Source organism: Dromaius novaehollandiae, chromosome 2 (genome assembly GCF_036370855.1).
Source record: "Dromaius novaehollandiae isolate bDroNov1 chromosome 2, bDroNov1.hap1, whole genome shotgun sequence".
Taxonomy (NCBI): Eukaryota; Metazoa; Chordata; class Aves; order Casuariiformes; family Dromaiidae; genus Dromaius; species Dromaius novaehollandiae.
The window spans coordinates 119,682,233-119,698,544 of NC_088099.1; the positions used below are offsets into that span (position 1 = coordinate 119,682,233).

A 16,312-nucleotide genomic window follows, 5' to 3' on the forward strand; every position below is an offset into this window, starting at 1 on the left:
TGCATGGAACCTTGCTGAATATTCACTGGAACCATATAAACCCATAATCAGAGGGCTCCATTACTCGTTCACGGATATAGGAGATTTGATCGGACTAAGATGAACAGAGATACATCATGTTATTAAGTTGATGTTCGTAAGGTAAAAGGGAACTGCAATCAAACAGCTATCCTATAGCAGTGTCCTTGATGCATCCCTGTCAAGGATCTTTACCAAATATGGTCAGACAAGAGCACACATCCATCTAATCAAATAAGACAAGCACAATTTCACTTTTGTTATGCTTATCCATAACTTATGCTCTCTGTTCTGCTTCTACCCAAACCCATTGATGGGTTTCATTCCTTTTGATCACCCTTCTTCCTAAGAGCTCCTCACAACTTCATCTACCATTCCAAGAGGTCAATGAGTACAAAGTAAAAGTGAGGCAACAGGTTTGCTTACGGATGGGGGAGGATCTAGCAAAATCTCTGCATGCCTTACTTCAAATATAGCCTCAGAAAAATCTAGTGGAAGCCATGCAAGCTGATTGCATTCACTTAGATGGTTCTTTGGGGAAAGGACTGGTGGAAAAAAACCAAAAAAACACACACGCACTCAACCACACACACACAAGGGACTCTGGTTGGTGACTCAAGCTCTTTCATTAACCACAAAATAACAAACCAGTTTTATATCTCCAAATCAGGAAAAGAACTAAAGGTCTGAATTACTCAGTTCTCCTAACAACACTCTGAACAATCAGTTACTGCTCATGTTCTTTGCACACGGTACATCTATAATCACTATCTTTCCCCCCTCTGGCAATTTTTTGCAAGTTTGATTTTCTGAGTGGGGATTGCCAAGGAGCTATTCTTTAAATATTATTTTGGAAAAGATATCTCTCTTGTGCACATGGTGATTAAAAATTCATAATTAACACATCATTACCTCCCCAGGTGTATATTGGCATGTCCATCTGTAACCAGAGCCAAAACATTCAGTTGCTAAGCTATGTTCTTTCCATGAATGTCCTGCTAATCAAATATATTTAAGTAGTAGTAGTAGCTATGAGTTTCCTAAGCAAGACATGGTTGAAAATGAAAACATATACCACATAAAACTAACTACGGTATATCGAAGGCTTATTGATTTTACCTGAATACATAGTTGATATACTGCTGGTCCAGGTCACTGGGAGGGGGAGAAAAAGGTGTTCTTTTAGTAACACAGTTCATTTCATACTTGATAGAAGAGATCAGTATATTAATTTACACATCATTTACACTGCTTTTACATTACTTCTGTTGTTACTATGCCAATGGTAATCCCATTGAAAGTGAAGAGGAGACTGACTAAATACCAGAACCCTTTAAGCACAGATGGAAAGCAGTCTTCAAACAAATGAGCCTATCCATATCCTATACACATATGTATTATGTTCACATACATGTCCATGCTATTCAGCAGTAACATATCCATCCCCATATAGACAACTGCAGATTACAGATGCTGTGAACATGTAATGTCACCTGATTTCAAAACAAACTCTCTTAGCTTAGTGTTAAAGCGCTCATGGGATTGGTGCAAGATTACAAGATTTTTAAGGTACTTAGACGTTCAAATTTTGTTGCAAGTCACCAGCTGTTACACGCTTTTGAGACTTTGTTGCAAAGAGATATTGACACACACAAACCCTGCAGCTTTCAAGGCTAACACGAACTAACATCTCCTCTTAATGCCTCTGACATTAATCAGGGGATCTTTTTCCAGAACTAAGTCATCATCCTTTGATAACATACTATTTAAAATTAATGTAGTGTTTGAGTCGGTATAAATATCAATAGTGATATGTTATAGTTAAAATTATCAACAATAAATACTGTTCCTCTGGTAAGAAAAGTCATTAATGATCATCCAAGAGTGTCCCAGTTTATCCTGATAAAGCAGAGATCCCTAGAGTTTACCTGACTGCTAGATGAATAAGAATCTAAACCTCTTTGATAGCAATCTTTAAAAAAAAAAAAAAAAAAAAAATTAAAACACATTACCTTAGAGAGCTAGGTTTCCATAACTTGTGAAATACTTTGTAAGACCCTGTAATTGAAATGACAAGTAATTGCTGCAATATGCAATCACTCTGACAAACAATGAATTGTTTGGCCATGGTACAGACAGACATGGAACCTTCCAAATTAGTTAGCAGTGTGGTACAAAGGATGCCTAAACCATGAGTAAACTCACCTATCACTTCAAATTAATGGTTTTCAAAGTATTATCATCTGAGTACTGTCACACTACGTTTCTCCTAGTCTTTCTGAAGAGGAGATGACTCCAGCTCATGGCAGCTATCAAGGCATGTGGGTATATGGACGTGTGTATAGAGAACAGCTGCAGAAAAACGGGTTCTTTGGGCCAGCCCTTTTTTTTGGGGGGGGGGGGGGGGGGGAGGGGACTTCTATGATGTCTTCATCCATGTAGGCTGCTGTGACTGTCAGCCCTGAACCCCTTTGTTGACTGAAGTTTCCTCAGCTTTAGACTCTCTAGGTTCTTGGCACTCTTGACCTATTCACCTCCTGGTGTGCTCATACTTCTGTTTCAGGAAAGCCTTCAACCAGTCAGGAAAGGAATAATAAAACTCCAGTCTCTATTTTTTTTCAGACCTTTTCTTCAGAGCTTGTTTTTTTAATCACAAAGAAAATCACAACATGGAAAACAAATCTGCTAGAACACTATGTAATAAATCTCGTCAATTCTGCCTCCTTCAACCAAGCTGAAAGGTAGAACACATATCCTTGCTTTAATGCTGTCTTAATTAATTGTATGTTAAGTTGGTTCACCTGTTCACCCTCTCTTGTAGCAGCTTTACTTTGTCTTAGTTAACAGGAAATGTAATCACACAAAAACCCCCAACAGCTTTCTCTCAAAAACAAGAGAAACTGAAAGAAGCTATATTTTGAGCATAGATATTGCACTGGCACTTCCTACACGTTTTAACCATATGGCAGAGGGTTCCTGAAAACTCTAAGCTGCCTTCCACCTCTGTGGCCTAGTGCTGTTTAACAAATGAGACCTTGCAACTTTGAGAAAGCAATAACATCACTTGCTACAGCAAACACAAACATTTGAAGTGGAAAATCCTTAGCTTTTTGTTTTTACCTAAATGAGCAAATATTTACCATATGACATTTCCCAAAGGGAAAAAAAAATACTGTTTGTTATTTGTATGTTAACAACATTTTAGAATGGAATCTCTAGACCTTCCTACACACAAATACATAAAAAGACACAACCTCTGCCCTAGAAAGTTTACAATATGAATAGACAAAATAAAGACAGAATCATCTCTGTTTTGCAGACAGGACTTAACATATGAATCAGTCACTCAGTAAGTCTGTAAGACAGCTAAAAACTAAATGTAAGTTCCTTATTACCTAGTCTAATGCTCCAAAAGACACAAAATTACAAAATTACCTTCTCCTAGTTAAAAATTGCTACTTTTCTTTTCTTCAGGTTCTCTGCCTCTGACTGTTATAGCTTTCAGGGGAAAAATATGATTTATTTAAAAACAGACAAAGAGATTTATTTTAAAAAAAGACAGAAGAGAAATATACAAATACTGACAGGTCATGAAACCCACAGTTAAAAAAAATTTTTAAGCGCATATGATTGCGCCAAAATCCCCAACATTTCAATACCCTTCCTCTGGGAGCATATTCAGTGATATTTTAGATTATTATTTGTCATTTTTTAAAATAAAATCAGTGTGTGCAATGAAGTTCCAACTACAAGCTATTCCTTGGGTTTTTTTCCCCCCCATATTTCCTAGCCCCCCATACCCGTCCAAGGAAGGTCTCTTAGCAGGCAACCATCAAAAACTCCTAGAAAAGCTTACTGTTGATTAAAACTACATGTGCATTTTCTCATTTTAAGTGACTGCTACATCGAGTTTATTCTGTTGTTGTTTTCAATATAAAAGCTATAAAGGGAATAAACTTTCCTATCTTTACTGAGCATCTTTATTCTTTCCAAGTGGTTCTTACATCAAGAATCTTAAATATCAGTAATTTCGTAATAAAGCTATGGTTTGATTTTCCAACATATTTATTTTTCCCAATTCTTTTCCCAAAAGACAATGACTTACCGAGACAGATCAAGTGAATAAAAGCCCATAAATAACCATTTGGATCAAACTGCAAAAAAAGAACACCTAAATAAATAAATGCAGGTTCATGTAAGCACACGTGTGGCTATTTCCCTGCAGTTAGTTTAGTAAAGCAAGTACAGTGAAAGCTATACTACGAATAGTAGTGTATTAGAGAACACTAAAGGTTTCTCTGTCCCTCTGGAGACTTGACACACTCTAGATATCTTCATCCTCTTTGACCCTGGCTCTGAAGTGGTCTAGGTGAGCACAGCTCTGTTTCTCTCAGCAGATGCAGATCATTTTAAACAATCTGAGAATATGGACCCCACCCTGTTTATTCTTGTATTGCAGCCATTTTTCATTCAGCAGAAAAGTTAATTTACTACTCCTCCTGTACATTTGGATAGGCAGTCAGGGATAAGCAAGGGGGTAAGGGGTTTTTTGTCTCCTTTCCCCTCTCAGCTCCCGCAGCAGCTAAACAGTCTCTCCAAGGCTCTCTCTCACTGCAGAACTATGATAGTAGGAAACTTACTCCTAGGTCAAGCAAAAGTGACAGGGAAGAGCATTCAATCTGCTCTTATATACAACCCTTTTCTTAATGGTATAAAAAAGAATGCTTTAAGTAGACATCTATTTCTGAGCAAGGTAGGGTCTCTTCACAATCAAGGGGGAGAAAAATATTTTTGAAGGAAATTCATCTGCCATATTTTTTATGTCTACTTTTATTTGACATGACTTATACACCAGAACTACCTACTCTGCATTATGGATGAGGAAGAACGCTCACAAGGCCAGCTAGGTTCAACATCGTGGATGTCTATTTTTAATCAGATGCATCCAAACAAATTCCCAGATTTATCAGACATAACTTCATATATGAACTGAAGTATCTACATCAAGAATATAACCTTCCTAAGCTTCCAAAAGAGAAAGACAGGCATCTCCAAAGATTAGATCTTCAGTGGACTGGACTACTCTCTAGAGGTACCTCCTCTCTCTCTCTCCAGTGACCACAGAAAAAGTGCAGAGTGCTTACAAAGTTAATTCAGGAACCAAGTGAGGTATGTGCAATAAATTCAGGCCTAAGTGATTTGCTTAAAGCCCTTTTAGAGGGTAAACAAACGTTTCCCCAGCCCTGGTCCTGCTCAAGAGCTCCAGGTCTGAACTGCTCAGTGGTTTTACCACAATGCAAACACATTAAAAACAGCAGCGCTATAACAGGGCAATAGGCCACATTTATGATTCCTTCACAGAACTCGCAGGCCACCTTAGCTTACAAGTAAAAGCTGCATCATATATATTCTCCCTCATATACTATCAAGACGTAAAATATGAAGGTTAAACTAGAGCTGGTTTATAAAGCAGAGCTCACCTGTGTGTCACATAAAGGAAGGCACACTGCTGCTACCAGGAGGAACAATGCACTGTTGGGAAGAAGAAAAACAAGACCGAAAGCTTGTAACCTGGATCTGTATTCCCTGGGGAATCTGGAGGCTTCCACTCAATTTTACACTGGTATTTCATTTGTTCTATTTTTATTCCATAAATTTAAGAAGTCATTTCTGCCACCAAAATTAATTTTTATATCACACCTTCTTCATAATTAATAAACAGCAAAGTTGTAAGAGGAGAAAAGTGACACAAAACAATCTCATTAGTGATGAAAACAAACTGTTGTAGGGAATATTATTCTTTACTTGCCATCTGGCTTCCCTCATATGCTTCAGAAAGCTGTAAGTGAACCAATTTTTAATCTATGAATGGCTACCAGAAAGTTTATCCATTAAGTTAAATGGCCTATTACAACAATTCCAGCAGAAAGGCAAAGAGGTGATCACATTCAAGGATACACTGTAACTGCAGAATGCAGACCAAAGTGGGAGCTGCAGGTATTACGCTTGAAGGTACCTTAAGGACAGCACAAGTCCTCCCCTAGTCAACTGGATTGGACTAAATAAAATCTTAAACTGTGGCTGAGTATTTCTACAGGCTAAACTGAACACGCAGATACAGAATTTCTATGGACTATCACTATTAAGCAGTCTTTGCTTTTGCAGTTCATTTTCTGACTTTCTAGCAGAGTAGAAGGAAAAGACAGAATAAAAAAGATTAAAAAAAACCTTCTATCCTTGACTGATAATTCAGTGGGCAAAACAGGGTCAATAGTAAGCCAGATAACAGAAGCAAAGGGGAGAAAGTAGGAAGAGAGGGCTTCTAAACACACTGAATAGTAAACCAACATTGTACTCTCTAAGAACAGCTAAAAGATTACAAAAACATAGAGAATAACAATTATATGTTCTCCAAGGGGATGGGGGAAGAAAGAAACTTCTAACATACGAATGGCTGGCTTCTGTTTTTCACTTTCTATCTCCCTTCCGAAGTCTAAACACCCAGGGCCAATAAAGATTTTTGAGGGTGTGTAGCTTCATGTGAACAATGCTAATAGAACCTGGACGTCACCCACCTTTTTGTTCTTAAGAAAGGTATTTTTAGTTGTTTTCTATCACATTCATTATCTTTCTTACTGTTTAAGACTATCTTTTGGAACTTCAAAAGTGAGTTCTGTCTCCTTTCCAAAAGCACTTTTACAAGCACTGCTCTGTTATTCAGGAATACTGCTTTTCTGACTTTTTAAAATTTTTACAAGAAGAAAAAGAATATCTATTTAACTAGTCATTTAAAAAAGAAAATACATTTTAAAAATATTTATATTTAATTACTCCTATGTTGCAATTTAGGCTCACTGCCCACAGGAATGCGTCTTACATTCTTTATTGTTGTGGTGTGTCATTATCTGAAGCACATACAAGAAGCTGGAGCCAAAACAAGTCTGAATCTGAATCTGTGTAATTTAAAAAACAAAAAACCAACCCCCCCCCAACCCAGAAATACTTACCTACAGACTTTCAGAAGAGAGGTCTGCTGTAAAAAAGAAAGTGGAATTAAAAATATTAAAGATTAAAAAAAGGTGAAAGAGTGCTTTCCCTTTCTATAAACAGGAAGAGCTCATAGCTGATCTTACTGCAGCAAAAACGCTAGAGAAACAGTGAGGAACATTCAACAGTCCATTACCTTTGAGCACTGCCAAACAAATTTAATTTGTAAAAAAGAATAAGGATTACAGATTGGCCTACTCCAACTTCTGATTTACGCTTTCAGATTATTTGCCACTGAGTAAACCTAAAACGAGATGTGAAGTTTATAGCTGGTCTTCAAACTTATCTCAACCTTTACCAAAACTGTGTATTGTATGTACTCTAATATTGCGTATTCTTAATTTGCAAGGGTCTACCCCAACCAAATTAGCCTTGGTCTAAACTCAGGAGAGTTTCCCCAATCCTCTGGTCCAAATTTATTCCCCAGAGGCTTCCCAGCAAGACCTGGGTTTCTATTACCCCTCTCCAAAGTGCTTTGACTTTCAAGGAGAGGAAACCTAGGCACGTGAGCCAGAAGGACAATATGGCACACTTCAGAAGGGTCAGCCATTGGGGGACAATGTCCCAGGGTGTGCCATGGTACACAGTGCTATGCCCCTAGGACATAGCCTCAGGGAGCTCTTCAGTTTATTAGGAGTAGCAAACACTGGTCATTTATTTGTCTCTCTATATGTACACAGAGAGAAAGAGAAATGGAAGGAAGACCTCTTCCATAGCAAGCTGCCAGCATTTGTAGAAGAGTTTGCGATGAATGACTTCCCAGTGCTACCTCACACAGCAGTTCTCCAGTCAATTAGAAAAGCATTTCAGAGCCTAAAAAGAAGGATCTCCAGTGCAGTTTATGAGAAACAGACTCAACTCTTAAAGTAAGCAGGAATTATTCTCCTGTCTATAAAAGGTCTTGGGACAGATTCCAAAACATTAAAAAACAAATCCAAAAAATGCACTTCCTGCATTTCATGTGGAGATGTAATCTACCTATAATCATACAATGTATCAAATGCTAGATATATTATACTGGCTAGATCTAAGGACCCAGTTCTTCAGTCCCTCACAGCTCAAATGATGAAACTCTCATATATGGCAATAGAGAGAGGGGATATGTTAATTTTCAGGAGAGGGGAAAAAAAAAGGCAGGACCAAGCCTGTCTTAAAAACAGATCAAACAGTTGATATGCATTTGCAGTGTTTCCCTAACTAAAGGGGAAAAGAGAAGGTCAATATAGATACTTGCCAACAGCAAATCTCTCTTTGGGACTCATTAATGACTAGCTATCACAGTAAGACTAGACAAGCAAACGGTAGTAAAGCCAGTAATGAAAGAAAGTAGGTGTCTTGTTATAGGGCAGTTATATCACAGGAGGTGTCAATTAATATATCAATTACCTCTTTCTGCACAAACTTCTGGAACCCACAGGTTATAACTTCTGCTGCATTGTGTACTGTAAGGAACATCGGAATTGGCTACCATGGGAAAAGAATAAAAAAACATCTGAATAAACTCTGAACAGTCATGGACACAAGAAGGGGCACTCTAGTTGAGGCTAGCTGTCCCAGGGTTGCTTTTTTTGTTTTTGTTAACTGTAAACCCAAATCACAGGTCCTAAGTGCCTTAAACCCATCCCAAGAATGGGATCACTATCACAAAACAGAGGCACTTTCATGCAACTGCCTTTAAATCCAGACCCTGCTTGTTTCTCTGAGTTTGGAGCGCACACTCAGTGTGTTTCTACAGAGCTACCACAGGGAGATTGCTCCAAGTACATGCTTCTAGTTTTGCCCCTCCGTTCAGATATCTGCAGCCTCCATAGTGAATGGCTTTCATTAGTTTTCCCGTCTGTCTACTGGTACTAAGAACAATGTGTTATTCCTAGCAACAAAATTATGGGTAAGATGATTTTAGGTGGTTGCTTTCAGTTACTGCTATGAATACCTGCCAGAAATTAGGGTAGAAATGTAATAGTTCACACAAGTGATGCTGAAATTACAGCCAACGAGGTGTCTGGACTCTTTCCCAAAATGAAATCATTAAGAAACAAATCCCAATTATAATGATCATGAGTCAAACACTCACCACCCCAAGCAAAAATCAGTGAGAACTAGTGGTTAATAATACTTCCTCCAAATCAGATCCATGGTGTAGCAGAGACAGTCAAAACTGAGGCAACTCCCTGCCCCAATTTAGGTCACCTAAAAACTGAGGCAGTTTTAGGAAGCACTGTTGTGCCCGCTCACTCTACTCATATGAGTGGAGAATGAGTTAATATCTCAGTGATGTCCACACCTCTTAAGTATCAGCTGATATTCTTAGATTCGACTTTGCAAACAGAAATCTGTGTTTTGGGGGGGATTTTCCTTTTCTTCTCCCATCAAGCTGGATAATCTAATTAAATATTCTAACTCATAATGATAACTGTGGTGGATCCACAAACAAAAAAGTTACACCAAGATAACTCTTAACACCTCTAAATTAGCAAGGAATAAAATCACACAAACAATTGAAATGAAGTTGTCAGCTCCTCCTTCACCAGTGTTGAAAACCAATTCTCAACCCTGTTGCTGGACAGCTGAGAACACTGAAACAGAAGTATCTAACATATACATATGCATCTTGAGCCTGACAATTATAGGAAAAACAAGAAAAATAGATATACAAGGAAAGTTGACAGCAAAAATTTACATTCTTCCTTTTGTGGAGCCAATTTGTTGTTTTCTTCCGCTTTTGGCTCTTCCAAACGTGTTTTGGAGCCAAGAACGGCTCCAGTTTGCCTAGCTGAGCTAACCTTCTCCATATGTTTGTTGTCTCTGATGTGAATATTTGTGAGTGGGCTTAGTGCTTACGAAAAGAAAGGTTTACTGGTTGGGCAGGCGGGGTGAATAGACTCTGTACAAACCTCCCCTCACAGTCCTGCATACTTTTGGTAATGCATCACAGTCCAGAGCTAAGCAGCTCTCCTCCAGTTCCAGCCCTGAACTCCTGCGCAGGAGAGACTTCCAGTGTCTCTTGCGAGGGTCAAATGGAGATTAAGATTTTAGTCCTGCCAGTATACAGGGAGTGTTTGAAAGTGGGTGCTCCTCGCTTTGATCAAAAAAAGTTCACATAATTTCTACTTTAGAAATAGACCCATTTAATTCAAATACACTGCTGTGGTGAGACAATTCAGATACAATGATCAGGAGAGTCCTTTTTCCTTCTCCCTGTGCAGTAAAAATATTGTAGGCAAAGTTACTACATGTAGAGTTTGTATTTAGAACTGACTTTTGCCCCAATACAAGGCTTTACATGCCACTATGGCTTGAGACTACTCATCTTTGCGTCTTTCCTCCATGTTAAAGTAGTCACAGAATTAGGCCTCTAAATCCCTATTTATGTACAACAAAAAAGCCATGCAGAAATGGAAGATGTTGCTCAAGAAAGATCTGGGATACAGATCAAAACTATTCACCCATGGAAGACACTCAGCTCTTGTGCCGTCCCAGAGCATCTCACCCTCTTCACAGACCACAGAGCAGGGAAAGGAAGGAAACAAGATAACTTACGAGAGAACTGAGAAAGATGAAGAAACAGCAAGACAGGATGTGATTCATACCTCCTGCCTCTCAGGTGAGCAGGCAGAAAAGATGATGCTGCCAAAGGCTTGGCTATTGTTTCCAGGCAGTTCTTTCCTTAGAGATCTCTACTTCGTTTACACAAGGGAGGCCCAATGGAACTTGCTTTGACAGGGAACCAAGAAGTAAACGCAACCACCACAAGACAGCTAATCTGGAAGCATGTGGCATCTGAGTACATGGCCTTGCTTTCCTGAAGATCACTTGGATCTGAGATCAGGCCCACAGCCTTGCTTGTGAGGACAGAGATCTCCCGTCTCTTCGGCCCTACCTCTCCAACAGGATGTTCAAGAAGGGATCATCACAAACAGATTCTTGTTGAAAATTCCCGTTTGATCCTTCTTGGGGTTTAGGAGTTGATAGGAGTAAGCTGGCTCTGGAGTTAGGCTAGGATGCTTTGACAGAATGCAGGAGGAAACCAGCATAAAATCTGGTTTTGCAGACTGTATAACAGCAGTGTAACACTGCTGTTTTTTAAAACTGAGATCACGGAACTTACTTCTCTCTCGCTCTCTCTTTTTTTTTTTTTTTTTTTTTTAAAGGAAATAGTGGATCATTTCAGGAAAAGCATCTAGCTTTAATGAAAGCAGATTTGATATCCCCTAAGCTTTTGGTACGTTATTGTGATTCAAACAAATCATAAATCTGATTAATCTTGCCATTCCCATAATCTCTTCCCAACTTTCAATATATTTATTCAAATTGTGTAAAGCACCAAAACCCTGTCACTGAAAGGGTCTCCATCCTTTTCCTAGAAACATATCCTACTGATCTATGTCCCATTCCCCACTTTGCAAAAAGTTACAGCTAGTAACTTCTTCAGCTTCTTCCCTGTTGGCACAATTCAGACCACTGAGGATCTGTTCTGCAAAATACTGAGTGCTCTGGAGAGATGCTGAGTGCTTTTGACTGTCGCTGAGGACAGGGAGATCTGAAGCCATCTTGTACCTTCTGATACTGCTCTGCACTTCATAGGTTTGGACCACTACTCTAGCATAGTTAACAGGTTATATTATTTAAATCCCTCCTCCCTTCTTCTCCCCCAAGCCCAGGAACAGCATTAAACACCTTGTGTGAAGGGCATATTCTTTGTTCATGAAGTAGAGACAATAGAGAACTGATTTCTAACTGTGCATTTCTTACCAATCTAGACAGTGCTCTGGAGCCAGCATAAATAATGCCCACAAAAAGTGCTGAAGCAGGAAGGCATGACAGGATGTCAGACCTGTGAAAACAATTAATACCCCATTACTTCACCACATTGTTTACACGTAGTCAGCATCAGTTACTTACAAGGAATACATCACTATGTATATACGCATACCTATTTCGAAGGTGCGCACATTAAATTCATTGTCTGATTGTTCAGTATTCCTCCCACTTACTAAAGAAGTCTCTGAGATAGAAATGAACCATCTCATCTAATTGCAGATATGAACTAGCAGAAACAATTTTTGAGGGAGAGGAATGAGAGAAAGAATAAAAAAGTGTTTAACACTTTCATAGCAATTACTAGTATTGGTTTTAAAGGAGAGAAATTTCACTTCAACTGATTTCTTTGACGTAAAAGGAAGAAAAACTGACAAACGAAGGCATAAAATGGTGCACTTGCACAGACAGCACACATTTTCACTATGCACAAATACACTTGCCTACCCACACATTCATTTCTCAGCCAGATTTACGAGATTCTTCCTAAAGATCAGATTGTCTCTGTGGGAGCCTGTCTCTTGAGATTTCTTAATAATACTCCTTTGACTAAGCCAAACTCCTAGAGGCAGTTTGACAACTAATGGAGGAATGAAGTCATCACAGACTGATCTGATTTTTGTTTAAGTGATATTTATTGCAGTGGGGTCAGGTTTCAGTTTTGAGATGGGGCTTCAAGATTTGCACTATTCCTCTGTTGACCTCAGTACTTGAGGGGAAAAAGGGGATCAGGTAGGTGGCAGATTTCAGAGGGAGCAATGTAAGATATTAAGTCAGGAAAAGAGTGGCAATGACTTAAAGGCCTGATCCAAAGGCTACTGAAGACACCAGTACCCCCACTAACTCTTCTTGAGCTTTGAACTATAGTCAAGAGAGTGTTAGTGAATAACTCTGGCTCTTAGAACAGAATAAAATTGTTTGCAGTTCCTTAATTTGGATCACACTTCCAACTAGCACAGAAGAATCAAAATGTAATTTTAAGTACCAGTATATTGCCACATTTCACAGAATACAAGAAAAATACACCACTAAAAGAAGAAAACTAGAGTAGCTTGAATAAAAATAAAACATGCCCTGAGATTCATATAAACACAAGACAAGGGGAAAAGCCTAAACATCATGTTTCCTTTCTCTTTACAATTTTCTAAGATAGTTGGTCAAAAACCCAGAGTAGCAAAAATAGAGTAATCTTTAGATCCTTTCACTAGAAAAAATATTTGCTCTGTTTTTTGGGGTAGTCATCACCATTTTTAAAGAAGCACTGTGCCTTTTAAGGTTATTGGCTCAATTGGAATTTTACTGAGACCAGGATCTAAAACTGCCATACTTCATTACCAACGAATTCCTGTCAGAAAGCAACCAAAAAATCTCCATTGGAATTGGAGTAAATTGGAGAAAAGAGGAGAGGAAGAAAAGAAGGGGGGAGGGTGAAAAGAAGAAAGGAACACAGGATGAATGATTGGGCCATAAAAATATCAGCTTTTCATGCTCTCCACCACTAAATTCTAAGAATCCCAAATATGTCTCCATCTCCAATGTAGTAATGCAAAATGTAATGGAAAAGGACTCCAGATGCTTTTCCCATGACGTAAAAGTAGAATTTTATGTTGCCAAGAGGGAATTTCTGGACTGGAAAAGAACACATGAGTGTTTGATAAAAGGTATCAGCACTTACAATCTGTCCTGTACATAAACCATTAGTAGTTTCTTATGTTGGCACTAGAGTGATGTATGTGCAAAGAACGCAAGCTCAGTGACATAGATGAACTGACTAGTCTGTCATTGTAGGGCTAGATTCAAAGCTCACTGAAGTCAATGGGTAGTTTCCCCTAAACCACACTTTTAAGCTTCGGTTTAAGCTAAGGCTCTGAGCTGCTACTCAGCTGTGGGGAAACTGCAACAGTAATAGAAATGGCAACCAGAACACAGACAATTTAGGTGCCTAGGAGGTTAGGCAGAAGCTGGGTGGCAGAGATCACAGCACTGGAGGCATTATGTAGATACTATGCACATTCTTCTGTGCTCCACAGAGTCCCTGTTTTTCATACAGGTTTGCAGACAGTCACCATTCACCCCTTAGAAACAAGAATGGTAACAGAGTCCTTAGCAGCTGGGAGAGCTGAGGGGAAGCAGATGAAAAGCAGGTTATCCATAAAACCTCAGAGAAATTACTTTAAGTAACATGTTTTATGGAACTGAGGACCAGTTTTTATTTGGTCTTTATTGTGAAATCAATGTTCCTGAGTTTGTCAGACCCTTTGGGCAAAGGGTGATAATCTCTATGTACTGAAATAATTTTTCTGGGACACTTTGGAATAATCTGAACTAGCTCAGAAAGCATACGAGATGAGTCTGCAAGATAGAAGATGCTAAGACTACATGGAAATAAATAAATAAATGGGTGCTAGTTTGTGATTTCCAGTATGAGAAATCTGGGGACTGGATATGGTATTCTTAAATTTCCTATATGTTCAAAAAAAGAGATAGATCCACAGACCAATATTCTGTGAGGGGAAAAAAAACCCAAGGTTTCATACCATGGGGAAAGGTCTTTGCAGAGGGAAGGAGTTTGAGGGGAAGTTGTGGAGGGAAGCCTTTTAGAAGCTACATTTCTGTGTTGTTGTGTCTGTTGGGTCTTTTTTTTTTTTCCTTTTCCTCCCTTGTATATACAGGAGATAAATGCTACGAGTCCAGTTCAGTAGAGCATTAAAGCATGCACTTAATTCTTCTGAATAAAGACAGATTTAAACTGATGCCTAATACTTTGCTAAATTACAGCCAAACACATAAATTAATCCTGGTCATTTAATTTTGTACATAGCTAATACAGAACACGCCTATTCAGAAGGCTGCTGAAAGGTTTTGCAAGACTTAATCAGTTTTCCTAGATTATGCTGACATCTAGTGGCCTGAAGTCTCTACCTTCAAAACAAAGTAATTTTTCACCAAAATATTTCTTAGATAAAAACAACTTCTTTAATAGCAGGGAATGGTTCTTGTCCAATATTTTCTTTAAGGTGTTTCAGGTTTTGGAGGTGGCAGGGTGGGGATCTTTTCCCTTTTGCTTTAGGATTTTTGACAAAAAGCTTTCCAAGCTGGAAAGAAAAAAAAAATCAACTTCTTTATTTTCAAGATTTAAGGCAAATGTATTTTTCAACTAGCAATGAAACCTGAATTAAAAAGGACATTACTGATGGCTGTATTCCTTTGTCCTTTGGCTGTACTGCGAGGACAAAATATGCATGAATAATAAAAACTTCATAAGAATATATATCACTAACTGACACTAACTGAACTAAAGCAAGATTTGGTATCTAATTCTGCTTCTACTAATATCCATGACAGCTTTTACTCCAATAACCCCATTTTATCTAAATTGCACTTAAAAGACAGGAAGATAAATTCTGTTTCTGTTTATAATTTCACTTAGATTTCAGGAGTGAGGTAGGCACTTGCAAACACATAAAAACAAAATTTGGCCTGGTTCTTTACGCACACATGCATGCACAAAGCACTTTATTCCAAATGAGGAACTTCAGTTTTGCAAATCAACTGTTTGAATCCCAAACTGAAAAATCCATCAGCTGTCACCAGCTAATACAGAATCACAGAAAAAAGACTTAGATTAGAAAGGAGCTCTGGCAGTCATCTAGTGCAATCCCTCAGCTTCGAAGTTAGGTCATGTTGCTCAGGGCATACTCCAGTCAACAGTCGAGTTCTGAATATCTCCAGGGACAGAGACTGAACTACTTCTCTGAGCATACAACTTATATATCATAACATTTTGCAAAATAAAAAGGATATACCACACTCCGTGTAGTGGATTGGATCTGTATGAACACAGTACAGTATTCTGGATGACTTCTCTAACTTGCCACCACTGTCAGTTCAAGCAGATGATCTTGATCTATAAAGCACCTTTTAATCCAGAATTTGATTATGATACAGATCCTGTGCACCACTGCAATGACTACTTGCTTTGTGTTTATGAACATCTGAGGCAGGAGAAGGTCAATGATTTCCATTTATGGGACACAGCCCATACAGAAAAAAAGGCAGATCATCACATTCGTTGACTTCATTGCACTGAGATTTTGGGGTAGGGGGTTACTATGCCTTACCTAACATTACTGAGGTTTCTCTTATGATATCATAATTCAGGGAGGGGATGTTTACAGTAGACAAATGGCTGGGTAAGTTATCCTTATAGTCTTCACTGAGGGCAACACGTTTTTCATCACCATAATAAGGTTAAATTTAATCCACTTTATATTAATAACCCATTGAAATACGTGAACTCTGAACATTAGCCTATAACACAGGATCTATCCTATGCTTGTGAGGCAAAACACAGACACAAACTTACACACAATCATACGTTTTAGCAAGCTACTGTCTTCCACAGCCAACCTAGCTACATCATAACCCA

General features: G+C 38.6%; 1 protein-coding gene across 5 annotated transcripts in view; it reads right to left on the reverse strand.

Annotated features, from left to right (window-relative positions):
* Nucleotides 1-16,312, reverse strand: part of TMEM241 (transmembrane protein 241) — a 68,234-nt gene that overhangs the window by 39,466 nt on the left and 12,456 nt on the right. For 4 of the 5 annotated variants that reach the window (XM_026122768.2, XM_064507305.1, XM_026122772.2 and 1 more), the window contains 7 exons: nt 11,818-11,899; nt 8,452-8,529; nt 7,026-7,051; nt 5,499-5,550; nt 4,124-4,172; nt 2,031-2,076; nt 1,138-1,173 (listed from right to left, as the gene is read on the reverse strand). In XM_026122768.2, coding sequence (XP_025978553.2) covers nt 1,138-1,173; nt 2,031-2,076; nt 4,124-4,172; nt 5,499-5,550; nt 7,026-7,051; nt 8,452-8,529; nt 11,818-11,899 — 369 coding nt within the window. The remainder of the gene's footprint in view (nt 1-1,137; nt 1,174-2,030; nt 2,077-4,123; nt 4,173-5,498; nt 5,551-7,025; nt 7,052-8,451; nt 8,530-11,817; nt 11,900-16,312) is intronic. The other variant, XM_026122764.2, reaches the window with a different exon arrangement.